This window comes from Taeniopygia guttata, chromosome 3, assembly GCF_048771995.1.
Source record: "Taeniopygia guttata chromosome 3, bTaeGut7.mat, whole genome shotgun sequence".
Taxonomy (NCBI): Eukaryota; Metazoa; Chordata; class Aves; order Passeriformes; family Estrildidae; genus Taeniopygia; species Taeniopygia guttata.
This window is the reverse complement of record NC_133027.1, coordinates 64456268-64473600: the sequence shown is the minus strand read 5'-3', so window position 1 is coordinate 64473600 and position 17333 is coordinate 64456268. Positions and strand designations below refer to the sequence as shown.

At 43.3% G+C, this 17333-nt stretch overlaps 1 protein-coding gene across 7 annotated transcripts in view; it reads right to left on the bottom strand.

Annotated features, from left to right (window-relative positions):
• NHSL1 (NHS like 1) overlaps positions 1-16174 on the bottom strand; it is a 180660-nt gene extending 164486 nt beyond the window's left edge. For 2 of the 7 annotated variants that reach the window (XM_030268127.4, XM_030268126.4), the window contains exon 1: positions 15211-16173. In XM_030268127.4, coding sequence (XP_030123987.4) covers positions 15211-15568 — 358 coding nt within the window. In that variant the 5' untranslated portion in view covers positions 15569-16173. Of the gene's footprint in view, positions 1-15210 lie in introns of all 7 variants that reach the window. The other 5 variants (XM_030268118.4, XM_030268119.4, XM_030268120.4 and 2 more) reach the window with 3 other exon arrangements.
• Between the last annotated feature and the right edge of the window lie 1159 nt (positions 16175-17333).

The following is a 17333-nucleotide window of genomic DNA, read 5'->3' as shown; positions in this document are numbered from 1 at the left end:
GTTACTTCCACTGCTGCTAATTCCTTTTCCTCTGAAAACAACTTCCCTGTTTTTATAGCATCTCAGTGAAGAAGCTCTGCAAATTTGACAAAAAGCAAATTTGTGATAGCTAGAGGTACTGAAATAAATGGAAAGCTGAAGGGGGATAGGGTTCAAAACAGTTTTTTAATTAAAAAGTAATTTTTAAAAAATGTACCACAATCCACACAAAGCAAGCTTTGTTTTGCAGAGAGAAGACAAAAGGAATACAAGAACATTTCCTATGCAATAGATAGGTAAGATGTTTATCTAAAACATTACTTCATTAGGAAACACTGGGGGACATCCTCCCACTGAAAGCAAAAAATAGAAAACTACTCCAAAACTTACCTACACACTTTAGACTTCTCTCTGTCTCCTACATCTTCACTATTATAAACAGACTCCCAAAGTGCCAGCCTCAGCGTTTTTATGTCCTGCAGCAGTAGACTCTTGCCTATGAAGGCAGCACTTCAGCATAAGGATGGACTGAGCTCTGAGGATGTGAGCATGGGGGAGGGAAACTTCAATATTACAACCCATCCATCAACCACTTCTATAAAGCTCTTTTGTTCCAAGTTCATTCTTAGCAACTCAAGGTCAAAACTAATGCTGGAAAATGCAAATCATAAGTCAACCCAGACTTTCATCCCATGTGTCTTCTTGACCTTATACGCAAACAAGAAACAGGCGAAAAGAAGTTTCAGCTACATGATCTGTATATATAAAAAATATGTATTGAGGAATACTAACAAATTAAAAATTACTGGGGGCTAATGTACACTACTACTGATACAGATTAGAAAAAAAAATCAGAACACGTGCATTTAGGCTAAAGGGCCCTTACTTTTTTATCTCTCTTACACTTTGGGCAAAGTCAATTTCATCTGGTAGGGGCTGTTCTGTTTGTTTTTCTTTTTGTTGTCTATTGGGATTTAATTTTTTCGTTTTGAGCTGGTTTTTCTTTTTCTTTGAGAGAGACACACACAAGGTTTGATTGAAAGCACCACAGGGAAAACTAGCTGGTTGAGAAAACCCCAACCTTTTCCTCTCTGGTACAAAACAAAGGAACACATCTCTATTAGCCTTTGTCTTTAAGAAGTCCTGGGTCACATGTTGGCAGCCTCCACAAAGAAGAAAAATAGTAGGTATTACCAATAAAAAGCAAGGGTTTCATTGCAGCCAAGAAAACAGGATGTATTCCACAGGCTATAACTATTCTCCTTGGAAACACAATATGGGGAGAAAAAAAAAAGAAAAATCATTCATTACACTCAAATACTTAAGAGTAGACTTTTCAGTGAACCCCATTTTTGCAGGATTCCATGGCAGAAAGCAACAGAGGTGCCAAATACCTGAGATTACAAGCTATCCAGTGGATATTTCCCAGAGGTGCTGTAACGAAAATCAATTTAAATGGACAACAGAAAGACAGTATAAGACAAGAGAACTCTGACACAGAACACTGATCTATTATTTAAAATCTCTTAATTTTAGATGATCTGGCAGTCTTTAGAATTGTCATCACAGAACTTTGAGTTTTATTCCAAGAGTTTACATATAACATCTTTCACATGGGAAAAGTCCTGCCAAGAACTATAAATATAGCTGTATTGAATGCCAGTTTGGCTTCCTCCTTGTGAATTTGGACAATTTAAACAAGAGTTTATGAACTTGCACTGGGAAAAAAAAATGTATCATGATAGTTTGCCATCCATGTATGTAAGTTATAAGTTATGTAAAACACCAGATAATTCTGCAGTCTAGCAAAAATATTTAAAAACTATTTCTCTCCAATAGCTTTGATTTGGCCCTTAAATCACAACTTTCTTCTAAAGCACCATCACACTTACACAGTCCTGGCAATTAAGTCAGCCTGAAGAGTTGCATACTTAGGGGAAGGATAAGAAAATATCTTTAATTAGCAGCAACTCAGGCTACTGAGGAACTGCTTTATTTGATCAACTGCTGCTGTGGATGATCAAAAAGGTGTTTCTTGTAATTCTCATTGGAGTTCGCTTGCTTGCCCCAAGCAAGATGAAGAACAGAATAACATGGTATGTTTTCCATCCTCCTTAATAAAGCTCCCATCAACAAGGAAAAAATAGGGTACTGTAGTAATGTAACCTAGATCCTAGACAGTTTCCAAAAACCCAGCCAAGGATCTTTGTCAGAATTTCAAAGAGAAGCCGCTGCTGAAATTCTTAAGCATGCGGAAGGGTTGTTCAGGACTCCTCCTGCACACAGTGAATGCTTTTCACTCTCTGAGAGATCATTGCCAGCAGGATCTGTAAGGTGAGACACTGGAAACAGTTTCCACTTTCTTCACTGGAGACAGTTTCCATCTTTCTGAGATCAAGTTTATTACCTTGCCTTTCAACAGAAACAATAGGTATTTTTATGGAGAATATTAAAGCTCTTCCCAAGAAGCACTGCAAGGTCAGAAGTCCTCAAGTAAATAATTATAAGTAAAAATAAAAAATATTATTTTTAATTTTTAGAATGTGATTTTTGGCTCCCAGCTTTATAACTTGACTAATGAACACCTTCCCTTGCCCATCCTATTTCAAATAAATGTGCTAAGACATATTCACAGTTTAGAAATGGTATTTTCCAAATACTAAAATCACATCACTGCTTGCTCCCCCCTCACTCCAACTGGAGGCACGGGTGGAGATAAGAACAATTAACTGGAAACAGCAATATATAAGAAAATGAACAGCAGTAATATTAATAACAAAAGGTCATTAATAACAAAATAATAGCAAAAGACAAAGAAACTATTTACATAGAAAGCCCATGACAATAAGCAAATACCAGACAGCTTCCCTCAACACCTTTTCTTAATTGGGGAAACCCCTTACCCCGAGAGAGAGAGAGAGAGAGAGAGAGAGATGGTAAGAGCGAGTCCCTTTTCCTCCTGCCTGCAGCAATGGCCTGAGGTGGTACAGAATAACATCTGGGTCCCAGCCACACACCTTTCCATCTAAAAATTACCCTGTCCTGGCCAAAACCAGGACAGACATTTACCAAAGCTCTCTTGATCAAGTCGTTTTTCATCTTGGGTCCCACTAGTAACTCTCTTGGACAGCCTTCCAGTAAGGAGTGTATCCATGTTCGTGGTTATAATGCTTTGACAAGAGGCAATGAGAGCAAACTGTAATGCACGAAACTCAATCTAAGCATATGGAAAAACAGCTTTACTATGATGGTTGTGATTGTTCCATCCTTGGAGATATTTAAAATCCAAATGCACACAGCCCTCATCACCTGGCTCCCACTCAGCCTGTCCTGAGTAAGGGGTTGGATTAGGTGGCCACAGCCAGAAGGTAGTGACCAGTAACTCAGTGTCCAAATGGAGCTCAGTGACAAGTGGGGCCCCTCAGGGGTCCATACTGGGACCATTCTGTTTCATGCCATCAGTGACATAGATGAAGGGATCAAGTGCACCCTCAGCAACTTTGCAGGTGACAGACACCAAGCTGAGTGGTGTGGTTGCCACGCCTGAGGGGCAGGATGCCGTCCAGACGGACCTGGATAAGCTCAACATGTGGGCCCATGGGAACACTGTAGGTTTGCCCATTCGGTTGTAACTCTCTCAAGACAGGACCTTTGGTGACTACTCAAGCAGCCTGAAGAACTCTCCCTTAAAAAGTTTCATTCCATTCAAACTCATTGTCTCAGCTTCAACAACAGCCACCAAGGTAGGGGGAGAAAGGTAATGCAGCACATAGCACACAGTTAAAGCATCTTTTGTAATACCCTGTAAGTGGAGGCTGTGCTAACCATGACCATGCAGAACTTTCAGATAGACAATGAGTGACACTGCTCAGTTCAGTGTTCACATACAGAGCTCATACCTGCACTTGCTACTTGGTGCTATCTGCCTTTTGTCAGTCAGGAATTTTTCCTATTGGCTGTTTTTATTAAAAGCTGAGATATTCTGGAGTTCTCCCAAATAAATTCAAAGTTCCATTAGAGATATGACCATGCTTTCATTTATCTTTGGGATTAACTTTATTTGTATTTTTATAAACCACTAATACTAATCTAAATTAGAAATACCATATGTGCATAGATAGAACTAGTGATAAAACCAGCGGAGCACAAACATGCCAAGCTGACAGGAGCTCAAATGAAGACACGCTTTTGTCTATCATGACCTAATTCATTTTTCTACCAGTTGCACTACACAATGCATTTAAATCATTTAAATATTTGATGCGTTAAGCTGCAGCACATTATCTCTATATACAATGCTAAATTACCCACTCTTCATCCTACCTTTTACAAGCTGCAGCTATTTCCAGACTGCAGCAAGTTTCACAATTTGTCAGCAAGGTTACTAACAGAAAAAAAAATGTTTTGTAAAGAAAAAGCTACTGTATTTAATGTGTTGGAAAAAGGGGTGGGAGAGGAAAACATGCTTAGAGCAACAGGGTCAAAACAACACGCCTTGAAGAGCACTCCCCTCCCATGTTACATACCACACTCTTCAGAAGGGACATCACAAATTACAGAATTCAAGCCAAACTCTGCAATGAGTGGGAGCAGGCAAGATAATAAGACCTGCAGATGGTTTTAGTCTTCATTACCATCCAGTAGACACAATGTCTCCGTAACAGATATGGACAAACAGAGACTTTTGTAACATGACAAACTAAAAAGCACCAAGAGCTGTATGTTTTTGTGGTATTCTTCACCTCAGGCAAACACTCTGTGGATTTCTAATTACCTGCTCTTCCTCTAGACCTCAAAAAAACCCATAACTGTTGTGAAACTTTGGATTCTTCAAAACAGACCATTTTAAGCCACACTTAACTAAATTACCATCTTCTGGATTCACTTGTATGTGTTATGACTAGATTCTCTCAGGGCAAAGAGCCTTCTAACTCATGCTTAAATCTGCGCTGTGGCTGTGCTGTGTAAGTGCTTCCTAATGTTTTAAGGAAATCTGTTATCACAAACAGGCCAACACTGTAGTTTAACCTTCCTTCAGGATAAGCAAACACAGCCTCTCTCCTCTCCACGCAGATTTGGAGAAGGGCAGCCCTGTCCTACCACTGACCATCAAGACAAGGCAGGGCAAGACAACTGACGCACACTTGCCTCGCTTTCTCCAGCTTTCCTTTCTTTCCTGAAGGTAAAGATCATGATTATAGATTATAATTCAACGTATTTCATAATTATTATACAATTATAACCACAACAGTAATTTCAGAATCAACTGCAATAATGTATTTACATTGAAACCACCGTTGTTATGATCCTGCCTGTCTCCCCAGGACGAGGCAAGCCCTGCGCGATGCCAGCCGGCATTTCCGAGGCGCGGAGGCAGAGCCACTTGGGCTGGCGTTGCACAACCAGGGCTGAGCCCAGCTGCAGCCCAACGGGGTCAGGGCCCCCTCCACGGGACTGCTCCCTGAAGGGCTCAGGCTGCCCCAGCCTGCCCAACAGGACTGCACATGCTCCCCACTGCCAGGGCAGCAGCCAGAGATACCAGGAAGGGTGTTGGCCCCACGGAGATCGGTTGCCATACCAGTTTCCCATATCTGGGCTTCCAACAAGGTCGCAAATGCAACTAGTACAAAACCTCTCAGTTCTAACCCCATTATCACCCTTCTGTTTCCTGCCATAGCCATTACCTATGGCATGCATTCAGCCATGCAGAATGAGTTTATGGTAAGTGTACTTATGCCTTAAAAATATGTGATCTTCTGTCACATACACATTATTAAAATAAAGTTAGCAGGAGGAACCACATAGTGCTACCTACCTTTATTTTAATAGAACAAGGAAATAGCTCAATGAACAACTTTTAGAAAACTGCATCTACACTAACACACCAAGACATATTTATGAACATTACTGTATTTTCATTCTTTCTTCCTCACAACACATCTAGAACAAACTTATTTCCTTCTCACATTTAAAAATTTTAAAGTTCGCCTCAGAAGGCCCCTATATTTCCAACACTACAAATCAAAATAGTATAAAGGAGGTTACAACCATGTGCTTAATTGCATCTGAACATATATCTTCAATCTTAGAGTGGTCATTTTCTGAAATTCTTGGGTTCTTGGACTTCTGCAAAGAAATATTTTTCACTGTCTAGGACATATATTTGAGAGAGGAAAAATAATTCAAAATTTGAGAAGAAAGGCTCTTATTTGCATTATGTCCAGAATAATGGGTTATGGATTTTGCTGTGTTATCAATCAAACTTTGCTTGTGCTATCTTTCTTCTAAATTGAAGATTAAATACCACAGTTAATGAAAAGTTTTGTAAGATCTTGTTCCCATTTCCTGGTAGTTGGGTTCTTTTTTTACTTCAAAATGTTTCAAGTGTCTCTAAGGACAACATGGCTAACTACATTTTGAAATTTTCTTTTCAACTTTTAACAATACTGCATTAGCCAAGCATCACTTGGTTTCTCAGTCGTTCCAAGCAGATTCAGTTACTCACTATGAACTAGATACTGAACAGGAAGGGAAACTCAGCACCCTTGCTTGGGAGCTCTTCCCTTCCATACAGCAGGAACAAAAGGTGCCACTAGAGATAACCCACAAGGCACTCATCTTGGATCCTGCTGAGCTTCCTGTAAGCAAACTCCATCTGCTGCCAAAAGCTAAAACTTGCTAAAGTAGAAAACAAAAGACAGACAACCATTTGCAAGAAGAAAGACTGTGCTTGCTTTCTTACTCAAACCCAAGATTTTGAGAAACTTTACTAATATAACAGCCAGACACAAAGAATGTATATAAGCCAGTGAGTGGCAATATTTATCCTACCACTTAAAAGCTGACTAGAGCTCTTCTGTAGCCAGCATTTTGACATGAAAAAAAAAAAAATGGAAGAACCAAGAAAGAAGAGCATTCAAGTACAACATTACTATTTAAAACATACTGTAGAAGCGTCTTGTTTTCATTTTCCAATTGGTTGCTCAATGAGGGGGAGAAAAAATATCCCACCATTGTCACTATTACTCAATATGCTTTAAATTACTATAATTTTTCCATTACTATTAACATTTACAATTAGTGCTAGTAGAAAAAACTAAATGGCTCAGGTAGCATTCATACTTTCAATATACTTACTTCAGGAGGCAGCTGTTCTAGTCCTAATCTCTGAAAAGTAGGAGCTAAGTTAATTAAAAAATTACAATCTTAGATTAATCAAAATTTGGTTAGCTAGGCTACAGCCTGATTACAGTAAAAGGAACGTCCAATCAACTAACTTAACAGATCTACCTGTTACCAAGATGTCAAATTTCAAATTAAAACAGAGCTGCTGCTCACATTACGGAAATTAAACTTACTGAAACATTAAAATGTCCTCTAAGTTTGAAAGTTATAAGAACACAGCCACAGACACATATTAAAGTCAGTTCCTTTGAGGGTTTTTTTATTTCAAGTAATACCTTGATATTCTCACTTCCATCACTGTAACAGCCTAAATGGTTTTGTGTTTGCTTTATATTCCCATAGCAGAAAAAGGGACATGTTTGGAAGGGAAGCAATAAAGGGGCATACTCAGTTATTATGGTGCTACCCACTGTGCCACAACCCCAGGCAGGAAGGCCTTACACTGGGGCTAATACCAAGGGGTTATGAAATAGAGGGGTGAGAGGGGCTGTCAGGAGAAACCCAAAAGCTCCATCAAATTTCACCCTTCTTTGTCTCTGCCTCCCGTCTCCTCACCTCCTTCCTCACTAACCCAACCAACTATCAGGCCTGCAGAGGCTGTTGTATTTGAGGAAGGCAAAATGCTGAGTTTTAACAAGTGACATGGGTGGTGAGGCGCAGAGCAGACACTGGAACCGTCACACCTCAGAACAGGGAGAGGCAGCTCAGAGCAGGGGTGAGTGAGGAGTCCAAACTACTAAGGTAAATGAGGAGGAGAAAATTAGAGGAAGGACATAAAAAAATTAATCAGGTTTTAACCTAAAAACTGTGTAGTTCAGTGGCTTCAACAGGGTAACTACCCAGAAGAATGTTATCAAAGCAATTACTTGGCTGTGCCTCTCTCTGCAGGGGTAACTACCCTACCTCCAGACTGCAGAGTGCCCAAAGCTCAATCACATGAATTAGACCTTAAACATTTATATTCTAACTACTCCTAGTTCTTAAAGGACAATGAAATCTCATATGCACAATGCTGATTAAAGGACAAGAGGCCAATAAATAAATAAATAAAAACAACCTAACTTAAACCACCATCATTTACAAATGACAAAGAGAAAAAACCCATGACAGCCTGAAACCAGAAGCAGCCCTGCCCAACTAAAATATGGTAGGATATAACTACAAACAACTTACAAAGTCCACCCACATTAATCTGTGCTAAGCCCAGAGACAGCAAAATATTTTTTCTAGTCTCTTAAATTGCATGACATCCAGGCTTTCTGGAGACTGCCATCCAACCAGCAGGTTTCCTATCCAACCTACAGCCAAAAACAACATTTAATTAGCATGTTTAATTGATCTTGTTAACTGTAAGGGTGGACAGCTTTGATCTCGCCTGCTGATAGCTAGTTTAGGACTACAAAAGAAACTGGGGCTTTGCATAATTGCCAAGCTTTCGATGTGTGTCTTTTAATTCCTTCTGTTTCCCAATCCTCCTTTCTGTTTCTGTTGCACTAGTGCTCCAGATAACAGGAAGCAAAGAACATGCCATCATTTATTTTATCATTAATTTGAGCATGTAGGCAGAAAAAAAGGAAGATGAAGAAAGGGAAATTGCTGCTCCTTCACCCAGAAACACAGGAAAAGGCCAGGAATTAGCACAGTGAACCTGGCCTGGGCAACACTAAATGAGGTACCCCATGGCTGAGGGCAGCTAGCACCAAACACTTCACTAGAAGATGCAGGAAACACTAAGCATGTGTGGGATAAGCTGTTCCCAACCCCCCTTGAAAGCCTGATCCCACTTTCTGTTGATTAGAGGGTGGTTTAAATTCCAGGATAGAGGGCTTGAGGAATTTCAGTGCCTCTCCACTGTGTTGTTCTATGTTGAATGAGCCTGTGTTAATAGGCTCACCCAAAAAATTATTTGTCTGCAGGAGATTCATATTAGCTTAGAGAGAAGCCCACAAGACCAAGATTATTAGCTTGCACTCAACCAAGATGAGACTGTGCCAATACCAATAGGAAGAGAAACTCCTGTGGACATTTTAGTGCATCCTAAAATACCTTCAAAATAGATCCTAATTGACAATAACTAAATACAAATATGTTTAATTCATTAACTACCTCTCCTAAACACTGTTTTCCTGAATGATCAAACCAATCATAAGTTCCACAGAAATAAATGTTGGTAGGTGGTGCATAATAGGTTCTGAGCAATGTACAAAGCAGCTCTACATTTCAGCCAAAGAGTGTCAACTGTTTTCAGAACAGCAAGCCAAACCTTCATCAGACTGAATTCAGCTGGAGCTTTGCCACTCAGCAGGACAACGACTTGGCCCACCATCCCCATGGGAAATCTTTTTCTAACTCAGACTTTCTTCCTGCTTATTCCAAATGAAATCTCCTTTGGATCAGGTTGAATTTCCACAGATAATTAGTCTTGCACTAGCTAAATAAAACAAGAGTTATATTGCTTCTGAGCAGCAAACTGAATAATTACAACAGGGTTAAAGAGAAAATTTCTTCTTTTCTTTCCCAGGGGGAACTTAGGAATTAACTGTTTAACATGGTTGAACTTTGCTGTTGTATCTTTGTATTGCACAGCAACAGAGAGAAGTACCACAGTGCAGACACCTCAAGCATTTGTAATCATGGATGAACAGTAGCTCCCAAGTAGTGCTAGAATAGAGTTCTTCACCTAAAAGCCTGTCTTTTCTCACCAAAGTTTTCTCATGAGCACACTGTGGTTTTGGTGGTTAGTTTGGAGATTTTGGTTGTGGTGTGTTTTGTGGGGCTGTGTGTTGTTTGATTTTTTTTTTAATCCCTAAACCTTTTTTTAAAGAAGGATTCTTCTTATTGCTGCAAGGTGATGAATATCTTGTATTCTCTGTCCTTACACCAGAAAGTATAGAAAGCCAGCCAGCCCCTTCATCTCCTGCCTACAACTGATGCTGTCTCAAATAATGCTTACTTTTGGTGGCTTGGGATGGAGGAGGGGTTTCCCTAGGAATAAGCTGAATAAAGCTTCCTGTTCAGCTAAAGCAGGAAATGTGCTCCAGTACTGCCTTGCACACAAAGAGTGGAAAATACTTACTAAACAAAATAGCAGGAGATGAAGTGTAACCTGGATTGTCCTTCCATCATGCAGACAAATAGAAAGCCATATTCCTCACACCCCCAGCTCTCATGCATTAATGTCCTTAAACTTGGAGGGGAAAAAAGAACACCAAAAAACATACATATGTATAGACATTGTGCATCAAAATCAAATTATTATGCTGTGCCTTTAAAATCAAACACTGAAGGATTTTAAGCAACACTAATTAGGAGGTAGCATTTCTTCCCTTCCATAAAATTAATTTCTTGTTAAAACAGGAGATGCAACTGGCCAAACCCCATCCTGCTGGTGGAGACACTGAACCAGAAGTTGTCATTAGGTTAAACTCTCATCATCTCTCTCAACTCATCTCTTCAGAAAGACTTTAAAATAAATAGCAGAGAGGATGGAAGGAACAGCCTTCCAGTCTGTCAAGCCACTGGGATTTACAGAAAAGAACAGCAATAATATTTTTTGCATAAATAACAGCAGATGGCAGAAGACAAATATTAATGGAAAAAATGTCCTTCTTCATGCCCTACAAAAACAATGACAAGGTCCCCTAGCATTTCCCAAGAGCTGGCCTTGCAACTCATGCAAGATTTCTCTGTAGCCATCCTATGCCTTTTGACGAGCTCTGATCACTTCAAAGAGGCACTTGTCCTCACCCACCCTGACATTTGAGAACCAAAAGTGATGAAAAACTACATCACCTGATGCTAGGTCACAGCCACAGATGCACACTGCTGGAAAATAAAAGGCTGTTAGGCAAGTCCCGTGGTGTAAAACACATCATGGCAGCTGGATGCTGGAAACATACAACAAAATATCATGCAAAACAGCAACACACATAAGCTTAATGAAAACCTGATGAAAGACTGTTTAAAAATGTACTGAATCTAATTAATTCTCTAGATGTGACTAGTGCAGCTGAAATAAGGTCACAAGTTCTGCATACTACACTCGAGTTTTATGAACCACCTTGAGCCATTAGTGCCTCCCATCACCATGAGTTATAAACCAGTCATCAGCCCATAGGGCCGTGTCTCATCATATTTTGATTTCCTTTCTTGTGGCACAACACCCTGCTCATTACGCAAAGCTCAAATACATGTCAGGAAACCATTTTACCAACTGGCCTTAAAAATAGCCTTGTATTGAAATCAAGTCAAACACAATTTTCTCAGTTGGGGGGATATAACAAGAAACTTCTCTGCCACTGTAAAAAAAAAAAGTTAAAGAGAGCTAAACCAAACCAGAGAAGGCAGAATCATTCTAGTGAATCTGAAAACTCAGCCATCACCAAGACGGCATACATCTGAAAGCTACCTTCAAAGTGCTGAAGCAGACATGAAATTAAACTCTCCGAGTATGTATGTAGCACACCAGTACAAAACCCTTGGAAAGGAGGCCTCCCCCTGCTGAAGGGCATGGCTGAATTCCAGACATAGGGAAGTTTATCCCTAGTAAGGGTTGCAAAGACACAGCACCTACTGCACTGCAGCACATCCTTAACCAGTTTGCCACCTCAGAAAACTCTCTCCCATGTGGAGCAGTGGATGGATGTCCTTGTACTAATGCATTCACGCAGAGCACCAGCGAGCATGTAACAGAAGAGAAACATCAGAGATCATCTGAGACACATTTACCTATTCATACTCTAATATCTAGATCTAGGAGCATATGGATCCTACACACACACAAGGACACGCTGTACAGACAGACCAGCAAGCACAGTCACTGACTGCAGAGAGTGACTAAGTGAAGACAAAGAGCTTTGTTCTGCCTGCTTTCCCTCCCTCGCACCCCTGCCCATGCTCAGTGAGGAACAAACACTGATGGACTCCTTCTATCTGAAGGGTACTGCATGCAAACTTTACTTTGAAACAAAATTTATGATAGTGCAAAACTGAAATTAAAAAAAACCACCATAATTTCAAATTATGTACTTTCCCAAGCACCACGGACACACATAGCATATCTTCTACCAGCTGCCAGTTTGCAGCTACTTCTTAAAAAGTGGTTGTAACCCAGATTTGAAGTTTTCTAGTCATCTTCTAGTCCTTCCCATACAACATCATGCTGGGATCTCAGAAGTTGTTCTGGGACCTTCAGCTGCAAGAGGAAATTATTGACTGGGCCCCACAAAGATAACAAAAGCCATTTATTCCAGTAGAAATTACCCATTATTTGAAAAGCAGGTGTACAATGTCCTATCCCCTCATCCTGAATGCAGGAGCAAATTATTTAAGTTATCTGACAAAATGTCGTGCTGCACCTGTGTGTATACTTGTGCACCACAAAAGGTGCTGTAATTTACAATATCTGAAAAGGTTTATGATCAGTAAAAATGTAGTAAATGGGAAAGCAATTATACAATCCTTGTTGTTCTTACATCCTGCAACAGCAAACAGCTTTCTCCATGAGACTTCAAAAATCGGAAGGAAAAATCTCCCTTGCTGTTGTCCCCAAACAAAGACAGCACTATTAAACAATTTTCTTTGTTTTCAGTATAGTTCTCTTTAATGTCAGGAACAGGGTCAAATTTGCAGACAAGTCTTGATGGCTTGTATTACAGAGATGTTCATGACTCTATCTGCAACTGAGCATCCTACCTGATCTCCTTGACCAGACTGCAGTATCTAGAAAGCCTACAGGAACTGTCATGGCTTTATGTGCAGCTTCATGTCAATATCAGCTTCATGTCAATATCACACATCAATTCCTAGTGACTGAATAGGTAAATAAAATAATCTTCCTTTACAAACAAAACAAAAACCCCCAAACCAACAAACAACAGCAAAAAACCCAAACAACCAACCAAAACACCAAAAAATTAGAACAAAATAATCATTAATTCTCTTACACTTAAGTGAATGAGATCTTTGAAAAGTGAATGTAGCAGCAGCAATGACATTTCAAGTAGCAAAACTGAATGACACTTAGCAAAGAATTTAAAACCGAGCAGAGAACGCCAAACATCAGAATTGCATAATTTTGGGCATCACAATGACAAGTGCAAAGACCATCAAATTAAAAGTAATAACAGGCTTAGCCCAAAGAACTGAGTTATAACAACAACAACAAAAATTCATGAATATATAATTTGTGCAAAAGGATGACTAAGAAAGAATACAATCACTAAGAGTCTGACACACAGAATTTCAGGGTTTGCACAGCGCAGCAGTAGCCTTAATATACATTGCATCAGTGCCTTTATATACATTGCATCAATGTATGGTAATCATTAGCATCCTGTTTAAACTGAGATAAATAAATATTGCTTCCTATCAGGCAATCAATTTAATATACCTCTATACTGCAGGTATCCCCAGTAATAACACACTTGCATTTCAAGTGTGACAGCACAATGCCACGCCTAAATAACACAACTATATTGGCAGAAAAGGGTTATAATTGTCTTGGTGAGAAACAAATGGTCCTTCAGTTTATCATTCAGTTATAAACCTAAAAAAGTAAAACAGGTTAGCACAAAACTTTAGCCTCACACTTAAAAACCACAAGGTTTGGTATGGATGATGATGGTGTCCTCCCCCAAAGAAATCACATACTCAAGTATACCATAAGGAATACTTCTGCAATGAAACAGGTAAGTTATCCATACAGGGTTCATACCCTTTAAATCTTATTTCTGAAATTATCAATTAATTGACATCCTTATCAATTTTGTTCATAAGTGCGCCACATAGAAAGCAAGCTTTCTACTTCCAGTCAGAAGAAAACTGTCAGTGGTCTCTGAGCAACAACCCTATTTAAGCTGGGTTTACCACCGTATATAGCTGCCACAAAAGTTGCAACACAATTATTTGGGTTCCTGAATGTTTCCAGCACATTGAGAAAGCTAAGCTGATGTTGCAAGCCATCTCCCACATTGTCTGTGGGGAGCTTGGTCACGCATAAAAAAAACTTCATGTACCAGATGCAATTTTTACTGGATCCTTTCTCCAAAGCTGGACCGAGCTCAAGGAAAAAAAAAAAAAAAAAAAAAAAAACCACAAACAAACCCCAAAAAAACCCCAAAAAACCCAAAAAAAAAAACGGAAAAAAAAAAACCAAAAAAAACACCTTTTCCTATAGTTCTGTGTAGGTGTACAATTAGTTACTTCTAAGGGCCACTTTACAGGCTCTGAAAGAAACTTAAGAACAGCCTCCCATGCTGCCACTGCTTAGGAATCCGTGGCCGAATCTGCATCTTGCTGCCTGGGCTCCAGATGAAGTTGAAATTTCAAAGTTTGAGATCAGCTCTGCACAAAGAACAGAAGCCAGAAGCTCGAGAGAACCGAGAGACACAAAACCAGCTGCAAAATACATCCAGGTTTCTATTTACTGAGGTCTTTCCGTGCACATACAAAAGAATTAATCGGGCATGTGGGCTGAACTGTCAGAAGCTCGGCTGATCCCAAGTCTAGCGCATACCCGGCGTAAGCACATAAACAAACTCCCCCGGGATCCCAGCGCTCTCAGCTCCCGGTGCTGGCGGCCCCCGGCCAGCCCGCTGCCCGCCCGCGGACACATTCTCCCCGGTGAGGAGGGCTCCGCCGCGCAGGAGCTCTGGGGGAGCACCCGCAGCCGCCAGCCCCGCACGCTGACACCGTCCCTCCCGCACGGGCCGGCGACATCCAGGGCCGGAGCCACCGGCACCGAGCCCGTGGTGGCCCGGAGGGGATGAGCAGCGCCACGCTACAGCCCGTGGGCACCGGCGGGGCCCGGGAGGAGCCGCGGTGGGACTGGGGGCGGCCGCCGCCCCGGAGCACGGGAAAAGAGAGACGAGGATGCTTAGGTGTCCCTGTTTCCTTCCTATTTTCAAATAAATCACAAACTAGCCCAGCCTGTCGCGCCAACAGCTCCGCCACCGGGTGGCCGCCCTCCTGCCGGTCCTCCCGCTCCCCGAGCCTCCCGCCACCGTCCCGGACGAGCTCGCAGCGCTGGGCAAGGGTGGTACTTACGGATCTTGACTTTGCGGTGGTCGAGGCGAGCGAGGAGCTCCTCCAGGGCGCCGAGGCGGCGCTGGAGCCGGGCGTTGCGGTGGCACAGGGAGTCCGCCTCGCTGAGGATCCCGCCGAAGATGTCGCCGGCGCAGCGGGAGAGGTCGGAGAGCTGCATCAGCAGCGACACCAGCGCGTACGAGCTGACCTGCTCCAGCGTCCCGAAGAGCGGCACCGCGCCGCGGCGGCGCCCGCCGCCCCCCTCCGCCGTCCCTGCGTGGTCCCCGGGCGCCGGGCCGCCCCGCTCCGCGCCATCCCCGCCGGCCTCTTCCAACCTGCACAGCTTCAGCGGCTCCAGGGTCCGCAGGGGGAACGGCATCGCGGCCGGGCACGGGGAGCAGCGCGGGGCACGGCAGCGGCAGGGGTGGCGGGGAGAGCTAGGCGTCCCCGGCGCGGAAAGTCTTCATCCGCGCAGCGGCCGCGGTGACAAAAGTTCAGAGAAGGGAGAGAGAGGGAGAGAGAGAACAGCACAACAACAAATGAATCGGGGCGGGAGGGAGGGCGGCCGGGCTAGGCGTTGCGGGGCTCGGGGGGAGCCGCCGCCTCGGCGCGGGGGGAGCCCCGCGCGGCGCCCATGTGCGGGAGCGGCCCCCGGAGGCGGGAGCGGCCCCGGGAGGAGGGAGGGGACGGGAGGGAAGGGGAGAGGAGGGGGAGCGGAGCGGGACGCAGCACCGCCGCACGGCGGGCGCGGTGAGAGCCCGGGCCGGCAGGGAGACAGGAAAGAGCCCGGGTTTCTCTCCCCGAAGTGAGGATGAGGCGGGGAGGGAGGGAAAGAGGAAGCGTGGGAGGGGGACTGAAGCGCCCTGGATGCGGCCACAAAGGAGGAAAGCCAGCCAGAGGAGGAGGGGAGAGAAAGCCCGGACCAGCTCCACCTGGGGAACCCCGCGCCGTTGCAGGCACTTTTCGGAACGCACCAAACTCCCAACCCGGAAAGCGAGAGCTGGAAAAAGAGGAGGAGGGAAGGGAGGGGGGAAAAAACCTCCCACGAACCTGGGAAAAGCAGGAGGCCGCCGCCTACCTGTGGCTCCCCGAACTGGAGCCTCACCCTTCCCGGCCAGCCAAGGTAGCTGCTCCCGGCCCGGCCCCGCGGCGCTCGGTCCAGCGGGACTCCCCAGGGAGAAGCCAGCCCGTCCGGCCGCGCCTCATCGGCAAAAGGGGCTAAGGAACAGAGGGGGCACGTCTCGCTCAGCCCTTTCCCCTGCCGTGCTGCGGGTCAGGCCAGAGGTGCTGCTCCAAGGTAGGGAAAGAAGAGCAGACTGTCTGGGAACGGCGCGTTCCCTGTGGTTAATTTTTAGTGAGATGTACACTAAGGTAGGAGAAGGAAAGTCTGGCCCGTGACACCGAGTGTGGCAGTACCAAACGTTGCATATAATGCTGGTGTGGACCAAAGGCAGGTCCAGCCTCAGAAGCCCCCGCGCTTAGGACACAATCAGCTCTTCATGGAGATGACGGCACTAATGAGCTATTCCCCACAGAACCAATTTAGCCCACAAGCAACTGTCAACAGCTGCTATTTAATTTTAATTGGACAATGCCCTACTGGCTCTGGCTCCTGCTATATGATAAAGAGAGGAACCCAATCCCTCTCCTCTTGTGGGAAAGGGCCCTGGGGAAAAGTGGTTGTATAGTTCCTTCCTGCCTCATAGCTTGTCTTGGCTCCTGCTGCAGCTCATGAATATATGTGATGAAAGAAAGAGAATCAGCTGGAGAAGGAAAGGTCCAGGGAATGTATCCACCTTCATTAGCATGTTGAGGACACACAGTTTATGTAACAAAATATTCTGCATCATCTGTAGCTTTAGTGTTCATTACTTAAAGGAAACCTGAAGGAAACCATTCCACCAGTAGTGTTTCAGAAATTCTTTAGTGCATGGAGAAGTATGGGGGCTGCAGACAGAGGAATACAAACCAAAGGCTTGGTGGTACACTCAAGAGTTAAGATTTACAGGAAAGGCTCGTAAGGGTGATAGTCATATCAAAACTGGCAAACCACTAATTTTTCTCTTACCTAAATCAAGGCAAGTTTCATCTTCAAGTATTCCCTGGGGGGGTGGGGGGGGGAAGCAATGCCATCTAGTGTTTAA